The 20150-nt window shown below is 42.2% G+C and overlaps 1 protein-coding gene across 4 annotated transcripts in view; it reads left to right on the top strand.

Annotated features, from left to right (window-relative positions):
- Positions 1-20150, top strand: part of NFAT5 (nuclear factor of activated T cells 5) — a 956760-nt gene that overhangs the window by 909969 nt on the left and 26641 nt on the right. For all 4 annotated transcript variants that reach the window (XM_086945726.1, XM_086945727.1, XM_086945728.1 and 1 more), the window contains one exon: positions 11210-11453. In XM_086945726.1, the coding sequence (XP_086801852.1) occupies positions 11210-11445 (236 nt within the window). In that variant the 3' untranslated portion in view covers positions 11446-11453. The remainder of the gene's footprint in view (positions 1-11209; positions 11454-20150) is intronic.

Raw genomic sequence — 20150 nt, 5'->3', positions numbered from 1 at the left:
GCAGGGTGAGTGACTACGCCGATCATATGACAGGAGGATTTACTACAAATGCGCAGCTCTGAGATGAGACTGGTTGAGAGCCTATGGGGCATTAGTTAACAAAAGGCGCACGGACAGCGGGAGGGGGGCTGGAACGGCCATACGGACAGCAGGAGGGGGGGGGGAGAACGGGAACGGGCACACGGACAGCAGGAGTGGGGCCTACGAGGACACGGACACCGGGAGGGGGGCCTACGAGGACACGTACAGCGCGGCAGTCTGCCTGGAACGAGCAAAACAAACCTTCAACAACAATTTAAAAAAGCCCCGCCCACCGCCGCATGACGTGGGCCAAAAGCGAAAAATTCTCGGGAACGCCCCCGAATCTGGTCCGGCCTTGACGGACAGATCCGGCTCCCAATGGCTAGCCTCCATTTATGGAGCTAGCCAATGGGAGCCGGGGGACGTTCCTGAAGCCCATATTGTAAACAATAGATTTCGCCTGCGCCGAAAAGCTGCGCAGAGCGCAGCCTTCGACAGGCGAAACCTAAAAAGGGGTCTGGTGGAGGTATTATTGTATTTAATGTACAATACCTCACTTGTGGGTCGACATGTTTCGAAGCTAGGCTTCTTCTTCAGGACAGGGTGCGCAGATCCCCACCTTACTCACGTTAAAAAAAGAGGTAAATTACCCGTACCATATGCATAAATCACTAATAAATATGCAAAATGTGCCTATTATTTTGATATCAATCTGGAAGTACCTGCAATGAGGACCTGGAGTGAAAAAAGGGAAGAGCACAAGAAAAAAGAAACACATGGTATTCACATTGTAACATCCAGCATGGTTAAATAGTGCCCTAAAAAAAGTGACAATTGTTACTTCTAGACACACAGGTTCATTCTATTTCGGTGCAGTGCCCTGTAAAAAATGACAAATGCAAGACAGACACATATCATAAAACACACACTATATTCAGAAGGACATTGGTTGGAATAGTCCTGTATCCATTACAGTGTTTATCTGAGGTAAAAACATATGGTAGAGAAGTTGCATACTTTTTACCAGTCGTTGAGCCTGACAAACGGAGGGATCTGGTGCTCATTGAGCACTACCTGTACAGTAAGGGAAAAAAATGACAAAAGACATATAGTCTTTGTAGAGGCTTTCTTATTGGTACTTACATAGTTGGAATCAAATGGTAGATTCGTGATTGCTGCCTCGGCTATGCCGTACTTACAAGTCAAGAAGATTCTCTAGTCCCAACCATCCCATCCGCGGCTCCCTGGTTAAATGAGGAGCGCGGTGGGACTGGCTTAATTAGGTACCTGCATTTATTGGATAATTAGGAGACATCCGGTGTTGGCCCGGTGACGCGGAATATCATATACGGTATATCCGGTATATTGAGGGATGTAAGTGTCATCTCCTGCGTCTGTTTCTAGCAGAGAAAAGGTGCTTGCACCGCACAGGCGCAGTGATCTTAGTTTGGCTGTGATCGACAAAGAGAGTAAGAGGAAACGCTGCGTCGCCCCTGCGCACTGGTGGGCCGATTCTGTTTGTGACGCGCATGCGCATAATCCCATGGGTTATACTGAAACCGCGATCCAGAGAGGAACGCTGACTGCATTTGCATGCCGTTGCTGTTTCTAGTTGCACGCATGCGCATCCTCCCGTGGGTACAATAGTACTGGGATCTACGCACAGGGAGCGCTATCTGTAAATGAGCCCCCTGTGCTAGTGTGATATTCTGAAATAAGGAAACACCAAGGGCTTGCCCATTCTAAAACACTACAGGTTACTTATAAATGATAAATGAGCCACGCGTGTTCATGTAATACCCAGAGACACATTGTTATATGTGTCTGGATACAGAAGCACATAAGGGCTGCTGAGAGAGAAAAAACATAAACCACTGATTGTGGTGGTGGTTATGCATACCACAGGGTGGCTTATTGTCGATGCACATAATGTCTGAAATTTAGGAAATAAAGTAACAAAGAGAAAACAGTGTGAGCACTACCCTCAGACTGGTGGTTGGCATGAAGACACATCACACTGTTGTGCACATGTGCCCCCAGTGGGTGGGTGTGCTTCTTAGTTGTGGTTGCTCTATATCTCCCCAGGATGGATACACTAGCTAAACTGGTTCCACGGGATGTCATTGTTCAGCCCCGCTATACTGGTTCCTAAGCGAAACACCCAGCGTTGCTCCTTCTTAAAAAGGCCATTCTCTGTAGTTGTTCTATGATTGTCCATTTCAGGTCGTTTACTGTGTGTGTTTCAGATAGGAAACGGGACGCCATCTTAGTCGTATTCTTTTTGCACCTGATGTTGCTTTTATGTTCCCCAATCCTGATTTTTGCTGGTCTTGTGGTCATGCCAATGTATTCAAGGCCGCACGGGCATGTGACCATGTACAGCACATTCCGGCTATTACAGTTGGTGAATTTCTTCTGTTCCAATCGCATCCATTGCGAAACTTAATTTGTGTACTTTTCTTGGCTAGATGGCAGCTGCTGCAGTTACCACAGGGGTGGTGTCCCTGGACCCATTGCACCATGGTTCTGTCAGGTTGGCTAGTTCGTGGTCGAGTATGGACCAAGATGTCCTTCAGGTTCCTACCACTCTTGTGAGAATAAAGAGGTTTTTCCAGAGTCGGGTCGCCACACACAAGGGTCCTCCAGTGTCTATTCACCGTTTTTGAAATCTCGTTGGAATGAGTATTGTAGGTGGTCGCACAGATTGATCTCTTGTTAGGTTCTTTTTGTACCTTCTCCTCCAGGAGGGCCTCCCTGTTATTGTTGCGTGCCCTCTTCATGGCCCTGCTTATGACCGGTGCTGGGTATTTTCGGTTCTCCAGCTTCTTTTTGAGATCCACTGCTTCGATCTTGTAGTCACTCAGGCTGGAGCAGTTCCGTCTTAGGCGGAGGAACTGACCATAGGGGAGATTATCACGTAGGTGACGTGGGTGGAAACTGTCGTATCTCAGTAGGCAGTTCTTTGATGTGGGCTTAAAATGAGTGGTTGTCTTCAGTAGCCCCCCTTCCGGGTAGATGTTGAGAACCAGAAATACCATCTCCTCACGTAATGCGCATTTGGTGAATTTCAGAAACGGATTATGCGTGTTCAGCCACACCATGAATTCTTCTATGGATCGAAGGTCACCTTCCCAGATGGAAATACCAAACTCCCAGGAACCTCGTGATGGAGTGCATAACACTGGCCCCCACAAAAAACTTTTTCCAGTACGAAACCTATCTATACTTATAGAGCCATGGGACCAGCATGGGAAGCACTTTTGCTCCCAGCCTGGCCGGCCTCTAAGTGCACCATTTGGAGGATCACAAAATCTTGCACCAGAGCAACCCGTACCAGCAGAACATAAAAACCTGGAGGCGCTACATAGACGATGTGTTGGTCATCTGGGAAGGTGACCTTCGATCCATAGAAGAATTTATGGGTGGCTGAACATGCAGAATCCGTTTCTGAAATTCACCAGTTGCGAATCCTCATTTGCTAAGTCTTTATCACGACTCATTGAAGGGAGGAGGGCTACCCACTACTACATTGCAAACGTTAGTGGTTTCACTATTGAAGCCCAGGAGGGATTCTTTGCTTATCTATGCTATAGACCCTTATCACTCCTAAATACGGACTATAAAATCCTGAGTAAGCTGTTGGCCACTTGCCTGAATCAGTTTATTCTCGCGCTGATACATTACGATCAATGTGGGGTTGTACCTGGTAGGAACACAGCACTCAACATCAGACGGCTACACCAAGTTATGCTAGGCACATGCGGCACAGGAACTATGGAAGGCTGCATATCCCTTGATTGGAGGTAAGCATTCGACTCCTTACGTTGGGATTATATGTTCTATGCTTTCGCACATTTTCGTATACCTGAGGAATACATAGCATGGGTGCGCTTGTTGTACACAAATCCCACGGCAAAGGCACACACATGTCAGCACGTCTCAGAGCAATGTGTAGTGGCTCAGGAGACAAGACAGGGCTGCCCATTGTCACAGTTGTTGTTCATTCTGGCGTTGGAACCACTCCTCCACAGACTCAGTACTTTTGCAACTTGTCAGGGAATAACACGTGGTCGTACGTCCCATACTGTCTCCGCATATGCAGATGATCTCATTCTTTACATCAAGGACATGTCCGCTAATCCCCATCAAGGGAGGGTGTAGTGGGCCTGAGCCTTACATTCGCACAGTGTTAAGTCAGCATGAGCTTATTAGAAGTTTAAACGCCATTTTACCTTTTTGCTGTCCTTTGCACACGGCACAAACTTTAATTATTGTTTAGAGAAGGCTGAGTGTTTTGCTTCACATGACAATAACTTGTTTTTCTGCATCGCTAGACTCGCTTCGTTAGCTTAGTCTTTACAGTGAGTGCCGAGGCTGTCAAGGTTATTTCAACACTGTGGCTGTTGTTCGAACTGATCAGCGCACTTTCTAGCCATGATATATGTGCAGCTGGGGCCACCTCTGACACTGGTGTGTTTAATAATGCACTGTGTATTCATGATTGAACACACTTGGAGAACATTTGTATGCTGAGAGCTTGTGCAGAATTTGATATGATTTACTTCTGCTAATCCTTGAGGTATGGGGGCCGTCTATGCAAGCCTAAGAGACCTCCTTTAGTTATAAAATAACCTACTAGCAACGGAGGGTGAAATATAGGTATATATTTAAACCTGTTTCCATTTAGCATTATAACATGCTTTCTCCCTTTGTATTTTATGGAATAGTAACTATGCCGACAATCTTATTTCTAATCATATGTCTGCTTGTATTAGCTAAGATGCTGCACCTGAGATCACAGCGTTAAAATAAATATTTTAATCTTGCTCGTGTCTCCCTTTACTCCATGTTTTGGACTGGTATGAGAGTGTAACGAAAGAGTACTCTTGTTTCCCACTTTTCCTGAGGTAACCTAAGTCGCATGTTCTGGGTTGTCTAATCATTGGTTTCTTTGCTATAGGACTAAGAGCTAATGAGACACTGATGCTAGTCTGGTAGGGGATTTTGGGTACTGAGGTGAGTTTTCCCCATCCAATGCCCCTCATTTTTGAGTCATTCCAAGGTCTTTCTGGCCTGGCTATAAATGCTGCCAAGTCGTACGCTTATTTCTTTGACAGTGCCGAGAGGAACGTACACTTTCAGTTTGGTCCATGGGCCTTCCACATAGCACCTGATACCTTTAAATATCACGGGATACAAATTTTTCGCAATCATTCGGACCTCCTGGATGGTAATCTGGGGCGTGCGATTGCTGCTCTCAAATCCCAAATACAGTTTTGGCTATCACTTCCCCCATCGGTGGCGGGCAAAATGGTATTATTACCATGGTTACTTTACTTCTTCACCAACCTACCATTACCTGTCCCCACGAGGATCTTTAAACTGTTGAAATCCCTGGTGACAGACCTAATATGGGGTACAGGACGTAGACGTATTAGCCTGGCGAAATTGCAACTTAACGCGAAGCAAGGAGGGGTGGAAGTGCCGGATCTGCAAGCATACTGCTATGCCAGCCAGCTGCAGTGGCTGGCTTATTGGCTTGCAGGACGTAATTTACATGTGCTAGATATGTTAGTGCGAGATCGGGACAAGGGGGTCATTCACAGGCTCTTGTCACCACAGTCCCCCCTACCGACTTCGACACCCCACCTTCTGAAATTGGCCATTACATATTGGCGGAGTGCGGTAAGGTACACTGGACGGACAGCACTGTATGCCCCCTTCATTCTGCTGCTGGGTATCCCCACACGTTCGGGACTAACCTCTAACCGTGCCTTACAGACATGGACCGGGGCGGGCATCACCACATTGGGAGACTTTTTTACAGAGGGTGCACTAATGTCACATGAAACGTTTGTACGTGTCCATGGTGCCCCCGATACCTTGTTCCTATTACACGCACATATTTCCAGATATATATACGCACCACTTACCATGCAATACCTAATGGGCAATGGGGGCTAGACTAACAAAATGGCTTACTCGCGGGATTCGAACTGAGAGGGTGATCTCATTACAGCCGCTACTCGACAAATGGGAACGGGATGTGGGTCGTGCACTTACAGCCAAGGAATGGGACACTATATTGGGGTTCCCTAAATAAGTCTCTCGTAAACCCAAATTTAAATTTACTCAATTGATGTTGTTACACAGGGCGTACTTAACCCCACACAGGCTGAGCGCTATGTTCCTGGGGCCGACTGCTGACTGCCAGCGCTGCCACTCACCCAATGCGGCGTTTGTACACATGGTATGGTCTTGCCTTAGATTGGGACATTATTTGGCGACGGTATGCAAAATGTTGACAGAGATAGCCCCGATACGCCAGATGACTCCTTGGAATACTGCATACTGGGTCTCGGACCCCGTGAAAAGAAGGGGAACCCTGCCTCACGATTTGCTAACCTTGCGCTCCTTCTAGCAAAGAGGGCCATAACTACACAATGGAAAGCCACTAGAGCCCCGTCCCTACTGGAATGGCACACGGAAAGGTTAAGATGGGGTAAGGCAGAGGGGGCTGAACTAAAAATAGAGGAATACAGAGGCCTTAGAAAAACATAGATTTCGCTGAGCTGGTATGCAATGCTAGAGGAATACGCTGCAATAGATATTTTGTCCTACCGAGATGTGTTGGGTCTGTCACGTTAAAGCTTGATACACGGTTATGGGACACTTGGGCTCCTCACATTATCTATGTGCTATACTGGGTAAGAGGACAGGACTGTGCAGTTCAAATACAACAAACTTTGAAACCAATTTACACACACCTGCGAACATGATCGATAGGCAAATGCTACTGTTGGATATTGGGTACCAAGCCCGCAGGGAGGGAGGGGGGCGGGGGGTCAGATAACAGTTTTTTGTTAGGATGTTATGACTGTATTGAATATTGATAGCTTTGACAAATAGTCATCTGTTTAGCTGAACTCCTGATGTAGGCGAGAATGCTGAGAATAATCTTTATTGACATATACTGTTAGAGACTTATTTTAACGATCCTGGACCGCTATGTAATGCATACAAGGACACTTACAGATGCCCGACATTGTTAAGTATACTATCCTGCACTGATTGTAACATGTCAAACTATACCATATGCTTGTATGTCATTATATCTTTTTATGATGTCTGGCTCACTGTTCTGTAAAATCAATAGAATTTTTTTTTTTTTAAACAATTCAGTTTTGGTCTGTCATCAGCTGCAGAACATTTACAAGATATCATTTGATGTGTCATACAGCCGGTTGTGAATGCACTCACCTATAGCGATGACATATTGATTTTCGGAGCTACACACAAGAAACATAATAAATCTCTCACCCAAGTATGTCTCTTACTGACTGATGCAAGCCTGGTTTTGAATGTAGGCAAATGCGAGTTCCACAAGACAAAGTTGAAATACTTTGGCCATATTTTTTCTGATGGGGATATGACACCTGATGCTGCTAAAGTACAAGCATTGTTACATGCTGATCTCCTACAAGTTGTTTCTAGGATACGTTCATTCCTTGGCATTGCCAGATACTGTTCAAGATGCATGTGAGACTTTGCTACCATAAATGCTCCCTCAAGAGAGTTAACGAAGAAAAATGTTTGAGAGTAGTTTCTAGAAAATTAAATCTCAGACTGCACTACGCGGACTATGCTCCTTCTACAGCCCAGATGCATGCTGAGGACGATAGGTCAGGCCGTCTTCTAGCGTGGCTCACCAACAGGTAGCATTAGCAACTTCAGGTGGTGTCTATACGCATCCGAATGGCATTCTTCTCCATTCACACAGCCATTCATAAGGCCTTTTCTGTGTTTTACACAGCCTTATGATTCCCCCCGCCATAGGCTATGCCACAGTTGGCTGCAACTTTTCTGGCAGAGACGTCGCTTCCCAGACCTACTCTTGAGGAGTGAGAATATCTTAATGCCCCCATTATGTTGCAATATGTTAAATGGGCCATATCTAAGCTTGCGACCGGCAAGTCTCCCAGAACGAATGACTTCCCAGCTGAGTTATATGGGACTTTCGCAGGGCTCCTGGCTTCCAAGCTAACTGGGCTATACAAGGGTGCCATAGAAGCTGGATGACTTATGGCCATGCTACCCAAAGCCTCACTAGTCTCGCTACATAAGCCTAAGAAGGACCCCATGGACCTCAGCTCGTACCGCACTATAACTATACTAAATATTGATTAAAAAATCCTCAACAAGATCTTAGTTTATTGTATTCAGCAAGTGTTTACCCTCCTTGTCCATGTTGACAAAAACTGGTTCATCCCTGGCAGAAATACCTCTGCCCACATCATGGAGTCGGTGTGGGGCAGCCCATGCCAGCCATTGCCCTGTTATTGGGCCTGTATAAATCATTCAATAACGTTAGATGGGATTATATCTATAGCGTCCTATTTGCATTCAACTTTGGTTCACTTATCACCAGATTAATTTGCTTACTATACACTGACCCACTGTTCAGGGTCAGCTATGAGAAACTCCTCTCAGAGGCCAAAGCACTGGACAGAGGTACGAGACAAGGCTGCCCCCTCTCGCCCATTCTATTCGTCCTTGTGATGGAACCTTTGGCAGTAAGAGCCATCTACTGGGGTGATGAGTGGCGAGTCCCTTTATCAGATAGAAATCACACAATTTCACTTTATGCTGACGACGTCCTATTTTAGCTCTGAGATTTATCACAAGATCACTCCCGATAGCAAGACTCCTAGCGGAGTTCGGCTCCATGACGAAACTCCAAACGAGCTGGGCTAAATGATGTGTTTTTCTTCTGACTCAGAGCTCAAGGCCAATACCCTGGACCTATGTGAGGGTCCAGTACACTGGAAGCCAGCTTCCTTCCATTATCTAGTTATCTGTATATACCACTCTTCCCAAGACCTACTAGACAGTACTCTTGGAGCGTCACAGGCATTGCTCTGATTATAGGTGTCATTCAGGCGGTCTCCCTCCCTGTGTGATGGGTCTTAATGCAGTCTCCAAAATGGTGATTCTCCTCTGCCTCCTGTACTTTTTTCCCAACTTCCCTTTAGTTCTCCCATGCAAGTTATTTTGGGAACTCCTCAAACTTTTGGGAGGCCTAATAAACCGCAACTCTTGTATGCGGGTAGCTTTCCTAAAATTGCAGCTCCTCTCACAGCATGGCGGCCTTGAGGCCCCTAACTTCAAATATTACTACAAAGCTACCAAATTACAGTGGCTCTCCTATTGTCTGGATGGTCGCTTTTTGGTGGAGACATTTACAATGGGTCCCCGACTTACTGAAGCTGAACTTCTAACACTCATAGCTGTGGTAACTCTGCCCTCTCCCTCCCATCCCACAAAGCAAAAGATTGCCACGTGTAACAGTGCTTAAGCTCACTCACCTATTAACTCCCTATGCACATGCAATACCTCTGGTATGTCTCCTGACATGCGCAGCCCACTTACTGATCAGAAACTTCAACCCTGGTGTCAGGCTGGGATCTTCACTATGGGGGATCAATAGCAAAACTAAACATTTCTCTCTTCAATTCCTGAAGGACAAATGTGGCCTCCATAAGGGTCAGTTCCTCCTACACTTCCCTTCAGAGGGCCCTCAGAGGCATTCTGACCACCCACCAGTGTATTCAAGGTCTCTAGGCAATGGGCAGTGGTCGTCGGCACGTCACCTGGCTTAGTAGTGTTGTACAAGCCGAAATACACATCTCATTGCCGCCTTTAATTTATTCATAGAAAACTGATTTTTGTAGATCCTTAAATGACAGGGAGTGGGATAGAGCACTGGGGTGCCCCAGAAAGTGTACAGGAATTCCAGAATAAAACGTATTCCATTTTACATACTACAGAGAGTGTCTCTCTCCCTTGCGGGACCAGGATCTTCCCAGAAGCCTCAGTATCCTGTGCAGAATGCAACACATCAGCAGTAGACTTGAAACATATGCTATGGTACTAGCTGGGCAGCAATCCTTCTGGGGGGCTGTGTTGTCAAGAATCAAGGAGCTCATTGGATTACTAGGCTCGAGATCCTGGGGAGTTGAGATTGTAGTTCTCTACAAATGATACCACAGACAGAAAACAGCACCACACTTTTTTTTATCTTGCTGTCATCTTAACCAAAAGATCAATTACCATCAAATGCCTCCATCTTCTGAGGTCTGGCTCCATGCTCTTACTCGCTGAGTGAAGGCGGAGGCTTTAGCCCTCCACAGGGAGGAGGCAAAAGCTTGCACTGCTGTCCCATCGACACAGACTAGTAGGTGCTGCTCTCTAGGCTACTCGATGCCTCTCAGGCGTCCGTGAAACTTCACCCAGGAGTCTGAAATCCGACCCATCACACGTTGACACAGATGACTCCTGCCCCACCCCCTGCTCCCCCCCTCCCCCATCGTGAATACTTTTCCTACTCTCCGCTAGTGCTCAAAAAGGGCCATATGTATCAACATCCTCATTTGCGATTCCCAAATAGCGATTTTTTAGAAATCGCTATTTGAGAATTGCAAAACGGGTTGTAATAAAGAAATCGTATTTTTTTTGCTAATTCTTAGTATTCCTTAATTGCGATTAGCAAATTGCGAAATCGCAATTAAGGAATACTTTCCCATTCATTTCTATGGGCCAGGAGCCCCATAGGAATGAATGTGAAGTCATTCTCAATTTGCGATTCGCAATTTGAGAATCGCAAATTGAGAATAATTTCAAGGGTGTCTTAAGGACACCCTGATGCACCCGTGAAATGAACATGTGTGCGCATATGGCGCACATACATGCCCTAAGGGCATGTATGTGCGTCACATGGCACCTTTACAAATGCCAAAAAGTGCATTTGTGAAAGAAATTGCAAATTACCACCAACTTCAAGTTATTGGAAATGTGCGATTTCTTAATGTGAAATCGTACAACAGCAATGCGCTATACCCAGTAGACTGCTTTAGGAAAGTTTTAGTTGCCTCTTTAAACAAGATTTAACATTGACAAGTGGCCATAATTTTAGGCTAGCCGTACAATTAAATTGTTTCCAACGTTACTGGTGAGTAAATTGAACACTGTGACTTTTAAGAGAGCATTTTGTTCAGACAGAATGTTCATTTTAGTTTGCACATTTGCCATTTGACCACTTGCAAAATCAACTACTTGTTTGTTTTTTGCTTACAGAAAACCATCTACTTTAACTGCAAACGAGTGCTACTTTTCCTTTTTTTCTTTCTAGACTGTGGCCAGCTTCTGTCCCCAGCTCAAGCCACAGTGCCAGAACAGTTGATGGCTCTCAACCAAGACGGACAAGCACAGAATGAGGAGCAGTCTGTGGTAACGCTCCTGTCCCAGCAGATGTCTGACAATTCTTCACTTTCATCCTCTGCCAGCAATAACCAGAACATGGAAAAGATAAACGACTTGCTTGTTTCCTTACAGAACAATTCGAACAGCATGCCTGGGTCCTTCTAGCTGAACATGTAAGTAAATGTTTTGGTAGGATAGATTTATGGTAAAGTTTGATGCTATTGCTTTCTTTGGTGCATAGCTTTAAGCATTTAGATTTGATATTTTGTTAAGTGTTGTAGAATTCAGGGGCCAGGTTATCTAATCAAGCTCTAAACAGTGTGAAACCGGACAATGTAAACCAGTGGCCCTCCTTTCATAACCTTGGTGTTCTATTATATTACAAAAGAAATCTCTGCTAGAGTATGGGCCGTAAAAGCATGTAAAGCATCTATGCGTTTTGCATGCCAAGTATTTGGTGAGCTGTCATTTGAGACAGGTCAGTGTGGCTAGTCCCTGAACACTGATTTTAGAGGTGGTTGAGTTTAAGCCCAAATTGTGCAGCAGTCACACCTCTGATTGTTATGGGAAGACACTTTCTAAGCTATTAGAATGCTGATAAAGCAATCTCCTTTCTCCCAAAAAGTATAAAAGGTAGCAGCCAAGAAAAAAAAGACAAACTGATAGATTTTTTTTAGTTTTGAGCTAGTCTCCCTTCAGTAAGATATTAGCATCTTGTCTTAGAATTCCTCAGAGCACATTCCAGGTTGTGGGGTGGGTAGGTTGGAAGGAATGGAAGGTTTGGAGATGGGTGCAGTAAAAAATAAGAAATAAACACAGTCGTGGATCTGTTTGTGTACATTGACACAATTCTCAGGTTTAAGGATTGGGGTGTGTATGGCTTGTATATTACAATGTATCGCCACTTTGAATATTGCAAGATGGAACATAAAACGTCTCGATAATCCAAGTAAGCACCAGGTGATTATAGAGGTACTCCCTGGTTTTAAAGGTGGATTGTTAAGTTTACAATAAACCCACAAAGTTTATAAGATAAAGATCTTCTATGACAAGTGGCATGCGGTATAGCCGTTTCCACAACGAAACAGGTGTCTGTACAGGTGTGGCAGTATTAGCTCTGTGGGAAAACCTTTAGCTGATCAAACTGTGTTTGATAATCAGGATAGATGGGTAACTGCACAAGTTATATAATTCATAAGGTGTATGATTTGCTTGATTTATGGGCCTAGTGATAAGTGTGCCTTACTTAATTAACTTAAGAGCAGAGAACCTGGGAAAGTTCTATTATTTTGAGGGGGGGCTTTAGCTGTATTATATATTGTGCACTAGATGCATCTACCTCTTGACCCTCTTCATTTAAGCAATGACATCCAGCAGACTAGCCATACTGCAGAATACTACTAAAATTCTGAATATATGCCCCCTTCTCAGAGGTTGATTAACAATGACATTAGCTGCGGCAAAAAAATACTTCCTGGCATCCACAACACCAACACAAGGGATTGCTTATGACGATGTATAATATAGCCTCTTAGGAATCAATTATATATATATTGCAATAGGATGCCTGAGTTTCAGAGTATGATATGACACTAAATACTGGGCGAGGGTGCTAGTACAAGGGTAACTTACACTTTTGTGTAATTTACACATCATTTACTATTATACTTTTGAGTAACTTTACTACTTTACCTATTCATAAAATCCAAGGGTAAAGTTATTTTAAAATGTCAACTTAAATGTCTTCACCTCCTGAAAAAGGGAGCAGAGCCAAACGTATGAGTGTATCTATTACTGCCAGAAAAGGAACAGTACTAAGGCCAGCACCACACATGGCTAACCATTAGTACAGCAGCATTGTCTCATAGAAATCATTAAAGATAGGGACTTAAAAGAAAAACCCATAGGAAATAATTTTAAATTAAATAATTTTAAATAGTTAAAAATATAAATAAATATAGTTTAATGCTAAATAAATGCCTAAAATAACTATGTTCAATATTAAAGTATAAAATATTTTTTAATTTGAAAAATGTAAGGCAACATTTTAGTAAAATGTCGGTGAATTACTTATAATTATTTCTATACCTTGCTTTTAATCATTTATGCATAATAACATAATTTTACTTTAGGTGGTAATGTATTTTCTTTTTATTTGAACGTCCGCCAAATACTTTAGATTCATTTTATTTAAATTCATTGGGTGTTTAATTCAAAACATAGTAATGCTATAGCATGTTTACTTATGTTCTCCATTTAAAATATAAATAATTTACAATAATATTTAACATAAACATGTCTATGCTACGTTTTCCAAGTTCAGTAAACGTTTTACAATTTTCCCTATACTTTACCATACATAATTCGAGCTCTCCCTATGGTAAAGTATAGAGAGAGCTTTTCCTTATGCTGCACTATACACAGATCTCTGCCCTCTCAGCGGAGTTTCCCTAAGGTAAAATATAGGAGAAAGTACAGATGGTAGGTAAACCTGGAACAATGAATCAAAGTATTTAATAATTTTAAATGTATAACAGAAGAAAAAAAGCTGCACCATTATTAACTTAATTTTGAATTGAAAATGAACTCAATTAAAATATTTTAAATTTTTAAAAATCAGGTATAAAATAAGATTCCCACTTAAAGTAATGTTTATTATACATTAATAATTGTTAAAAGTAGTTTATATAATTATTTATAATTGTTTTTTATTTTACCAAAATGTAACATTACATTAACTTTTAAGGCACACAAGTTAATATTTTATAATTAAATAACATTAATTTAATGTATATTTTGCATTAAATGATACTTATTTATATTTATAACTACTTTAAATAATTTAAATGAAATTGATTTAAATTATTTAGAGTAGTTAATTATAAATATGTATGTTATAAGTATGCATACATTTATATTTGTAAATAATTTAAAGTAAATTGTGACCTAGTAAACTGCCATCAAACTATCAGGCTCTAAGTTGGTACTGTTTGCTTGATTAGTGGAAGCAGCATAAATACCTCAAACAGAATCTAGTATGGTGGATTGATAGACTCAAATGAAGTGCTAGTGTGTGCCATCAAAACAAGCATGCATTAACCTTCTTCCAACCTTCCCATTGAAATTAAACGTCTAATTTTTGTTCATTTTGTTTTTGATTTAAATAAAAAAGTTAGTTTTTTTTAATGAATTGCCATATACTTTTTCTGTATTTTTTTCTGTATAGTTTTGAGGTTCAAATCGTTGACATGCTTAGACAGCGATTCCCGGCTTCCATTAGTAATTCACTGGCAGTCTGTGAAAGTTAAAAGGTTAAGACCCGCTGCACTGCAAAAAGGAACTGCTGCTAAACAGGAGACATTGTCCTTTTTCTGTCACAACCTCTCCTGCATTGATTGATGCTCGGGTGTCTCAGTTATGCCCCTCGAGCACTGATCAAAGTGAAAACATTCCATGAATAACGGCATCAGTTGCTTTTACTCTCATTGTGTGACTGCAGCGAGCTATGCGTACTGATGTTCTCACAGTGGGAAAAAAACTAAGGATGCAAGGAAAGCTCTTCCATTGTTTCTTAAAGTTTTTTAAAATCCACTGTGGAGGACAAGATGTTTACATCCTCCACATTAATGAAATAATGTGGTAGAAGAGAACATCTAGCCCTCTACATATAAAATGCAAAACCATATGCTGTACATCATATATAGACGAGAGTCGGGATCTTGATTAAACTTCGATTCTTGTCTTTAGAAATTGAACATGGCACTACTGTAAATGCAACATACTGAGGGAGCAGGACATTTCCTCACAAATTGTTATCTGTAATGCCTGCTCTCTATAAGCTGGTAGAGAAATGGTAAGTGCATTATATCTGACTCTGCTCCTAAAGGTCTGTATTGATGTTATCCAGTTATTCGCTTACGAAATTGAAGAGGTCAAAAACTCTTTGAGCATAGACACTATCTGACATGATTCCGGCCACTTGGTGCCATAACCCCCTACCATAACACATTTCCAAGGCTTCTGTCAGAGGTTATGTAATGGCTATCTGAATTTCATCATTGTGGGCATTGAGACATATCTGTCTTAAGCTGCTTAGGAAGTTTTACTCCCCCCAAACTGCAGAAAAGCTAGACAAGCAAATTGCTTCAGGCGAAGTGGTTGAGGCATTTAATGTCCTGCTTAGTGGTAAAAGCTACTTGAAATTTCTTAGTCCATATCAAAATCAACAAGACTTCCTCCTCTGTTTAACCAACGTGTTGTTGGACGATAATGATGCAATTTTTTAGAGGAGACTGAATCTCGCCTTCATGGGATAAAATCAGTATTCTAGTATTTCACACAAGAAGGGGAAACTTTAGGGATGACTGAGGCTCATTCTTACCCATTTCTATATCAGTGTATATATGCCAATATTTACTCGAAAATTCTAGCTATGCTCCTTGGGTAGATTTTAGTAAAATGAGTTTCTACTCTGCATCACAGACTTGTTCCCAGTCTGGATACGAGAGCATGTGTCAGTGGTGCCATTTCATTGTTTTATTCTGCTGATGTTGTTGGGACAGGTATCGCAATGTGATTAGTCTTGACACAAAGAAGGCATTTGATAGGGTCTTCAGGGCTTACCTTTGATTTGTTAGGTAACAAAAGGGTTCAGCTTACGGTTTATCAATTTGGTTTTGGCATTATCACTCAAGTGCTGGGTACAGTTATGGGTACGGTTTCTCTACCGACAGGGAATGCCAGGAATACTCTGTCTTCCCGCTTCTGTTAACCATTTAGCTGGAACCTATTTAAGGCATATACTAAACCACTTAAAATTGATAGCTACTTTTAAAAATTGCAGTGTTTGCCAAAGATTTTGCCGTTTGTACATCCTCAACTACGGATGCCCTAGGCTATTGAAGATGAGGCAGCTAAATTTGGTATTATATCAGGCTACCATTTAAATGCTGCCAAAACTCAGGTTATTACCAGCAATATGTACATTTACATGACAATGGTATCATCACAGAAGCTGTACATTTATATATCTGGTGATATAGTGCTTGTAGTGAAAGGAAATTATCACCGTTTATGAAAGTGATGGATTGTGATGATGCGAAATTGGCATTATTTGCCTATTTGGTTGGTCGTTGCAATATCTTTGGAACGACAATTCTTCCCAAATTTGTTTCAATCTGTTCCTTTGCAAGTATCAAAGTTGTTTTTCTTAGGCTGGTTTCAGCCATTAATAATTGTATTTGTAATTACAAAAGAAGCGCACGTAGTCCGTCCGGTTTACAAAAGTGCTAATATGTAAAAAAAAAAAAAAAAAAGGTTTTATGCTACCTGACTTTCAACTCTATTTCTGAGCGTCTGTGGAGAGGAGGATAGCCGTTTTAATCCTTTGTCATACATAATTCAGATAATGAAGTGCTTTCCAATATCTTATTAGCCTATGCCGAAATGCTCCTGCTTGCTTCATCAGTTAATGATCATAACTAGTCTAAAAGGATAACATTTAAGATAATTCAAGCGGTATTAAAGATCTAGCAAGCTTGACGTAAAGTATGTAAGATATTTTTACTGACACAATATACTCCATTGTGGGGAAACTCAGTCCTCGATGTAATCTATTTTTTATGTCTAGTGTAGGATATATAAATCAACTAGGGTGGGTAAAATCAGAAGACATATAGTAAGGATGCCATGTGTTCAATGATTTCCAAGTGAAATATGAGCTTCTCCATACTTCTCTTAAAATATCGTGAATTTAGGAATTTAAAAAAATCGGGCGAATTTTAAGCTGAGTAAAAATGCATTGATGAAATATTGAAGGTTTCGATGCCTATGCGGTCTACGGAGAGAAAACACGACATACGAGATCTAAGATTAGCAGCAGACGGATCTGATAAACGTTGGAATCAAGTTTTGTTTGATCGAATGCGCGCCAAATCGGTATCCTCACCCATCGAAAATGTCTGTGTCTGGATATTGGAGACAAAAAAAGAATAGTTTATTTCGCTTGTGCCCTCAGTGTACGGTCAAGTACACTTACTCGGACACTCATAAATTGTGTAACTTGTGCTTATCACCTGAACACAAGGAACAGGAGTGCACAGCATGCAACCTTTTCAAGAATAAAAAGACGCTGTGGATTAGAAGAGATTGGTGCCTAGCACATAATATGGAGATGGAGGCAGAGGTGGAGTTTTGCACGTAGATTTGCACAACAAGAGGCGATTGAAACCAGTATGACTACACAATGGGGAATAGTCCTCGCAAGCCTCCACTATGTTGCCTCTGCCAAGTCCAGCAAGGAAAAAGAGAGACTGGTACAGATCAAGGACCCCAGGCAAAAAACTCCAGTACCTGGGTCGGGAACGAAAACAAAGACGACGCCAAGGGCCGTGAGTACGGCAGACAACAAGGCTGTAACACGGCTATGGCACAACACTGGCACCGAAGCACAAATCGGCATCGACTGATTCTTTGGCACCGAAGAAAACCAAACAGACTTTGACACTAGACCATGCATCAGGTCTGAAAAAGCACTCGGTCTGAAGCTGCTCGGATTCCAAAAAAGCATTGGCACAGAGAAAAGAGAAAGAAAATGGTCAAACTACCATACCGAAGAAAAGCCATGTTTCCGTTACTCTCAAAACAACACAACCTTCAACAGCCATATCACCAGGTCTAGGGAAGTTCAAAACACAAACACCAATTGAAGAAGAGGGAAATAATTTTGAGGAGCTGCATAAATATATGCAAAAGGACTCTGCAAAACGCCAGGCACAAGACATAGTTCTACTACAACCTCCATCAAAGAGAGTAGCAACTGAACATAGGACCAGAATCCCCAGAAACAAGATCACCCAGAGGAAAAGAGGAAGAGGAGGAAGGGGATTTACCTCAACAGGATTGTGAAACAGATGACTCGCATGAGGATACCCAGTACAGCCTCGACCCATGGGATGCTTATGGAGTGGTTCTGCCTGATTAATGACATTGAACCACCAAACCAAGCAAAAGCATCACCACCAGATGACACTTCATCCTATCATAGTATCATCCAAAGGGCCGCAGAGTACCACAAACTTCCTATGCACATAATAAAGGAAGAAACTGATTTTTTAGTAGACGCTATCGCGCACCGAACGCACAGTGCAATACCTTCCAATGGTTGGATCTGTCTTACATGTCTCAAAGGACATATTTAAAGACCCAGTAAAATCCAAGATATTCACTATATGCATTGAATTGAAATAAAGGCCTTCACCTACATACCACATATATATCTAGGTTCACCCACCTGCAGTCTCCCTAGTGGTCACAACTAAGAGCGCCACAACAAGGCACTGGAGAGATACCACCTCCTGACAAAGAGATTAAACGGATTGATGTCACAGGCAAAAGAGTGGCTACAGGCCACTCTAACCGCTGGAAAATTGCAAACTCAGTGGCGTCTGTTTCATTACAATAGGGCTACTTGGAATGAGATGCAGGAGCTAATGCAACATCTCCCAGAATATTACAAGAAACAAGAAGAGTTAGTGAATGAGGGCAAGCAAACCTTCAATGCAACCATCCGATGTACACTGGATAGTGCAGGCACTGCTGTAAGCAAAAGCACTATCTCATGCCTAAAGCCACCACTAGAGGGGTACTTACCTAAACTCTTTGCATAGCTACAAATGGAGTATGTTACTTACCCTGTAAGCATATATTTGTAGTGTGTATTGCTGCAAATTCACATGCACCCTCCCTCCTCTCAGGCAGGTATTAGATGGTGACACAAATACAGAAAAAATCAGCATGTTCCACAGCAAAGCTAACACATACTACAAATGGAGTATGTTACTTATCCTGTAAGCATCTATTTGTAGCGTGTAGTGTTGCAGAGTCACATGCACCCTCCCTCTTCCCAGGCAGGTATTACATGGTGACACAAATACATACATATTCAGCATGTTCCACAGCAAAGCTAACACATGCTACGAATGGAGTATGTTACTTATCCTGTAAGCATCTATTTGTAGTGTGTAGGGCTGCAGATTCACATGCACCCTCCCTCCTCCCAGGCAAGCATTAGATGCTGACACAAATACATTCAAATTCTTTGAACATGCTCAATAACTTGAGGAGATACGATACACAACGTGGACAATAAAACTACCTAGAGAAAAAATCTTGCAAAGTCCAGGCCCAACACTAAATGGCAGGAGTGTGCATAGCATGTGAATCTGCAGCACTAAACGCTACCCACCCGCTACCAATAGATGCTTATAGGGTAACATACTCCTTTTGCACTGCTGTGCGCTATACCAGTTTTAGAACGTTGTAATGGGTATTAAAACAGTACTAAAGCCAGAGTAATTGTGTAGGGGCTTGTCTGTGGTTTCTTGAACTAGTAGGCTTCGATGAGTCTCTTCTGTTGATAAGATTGTGATTCCATGGTTTTCACAGTGCCAAAGTTGTGATGAGCTTTAAATAATGTTATAAACCATTTGACGGAGAAGGGAGAATGTCTTCTTTTCATGGTGCGGAATTTAAAAAATAAAAATAAAGTGTTTTTATATTACTCCTAAACGGGGGTTCGAAAGGTGAACGTCAGCCAATTATATGCTGTCTTATTTCAACCAATAACAATTATATCAACCCCCAAGAACACCTTCAGTACCTAAACTACCGCTCCCTCCCCATATGTGTCTCAAAACACCTTATTTCTAAGGGTAGAAATATCATGACAACATTCTGCACGGGGTAGCTGTTTAGTCCACCAGCCCAACAGTCTTTTTTTCTCAGATATCAGCAGAAACCTGTCCGGGATTTTGGATGACAAATGTAATGCCCTTACACAGGGAGTGGGCGCTACTGTTGGTTGATTGTCC

Source organism: Lissotriton vulgaris, chromosome 12 (assembly GCF_964263255.1).
Source record: "Lissotriton vulgaris chromosome 12, aLisVul1.2, whole genome shotgun sequence".
In the NCBI taxonomy this organism is placed as follows: Eukaryota; Metazoa; Chordata; class Amphibia; order Caudata; family Salamandridae; genus Lissotriton; species Lissotriton vulgaris.
Note: the sequence above shows the minus strand (reverse complement) of the source record. Positions and strands in the feature narration are given on the sequence as shown.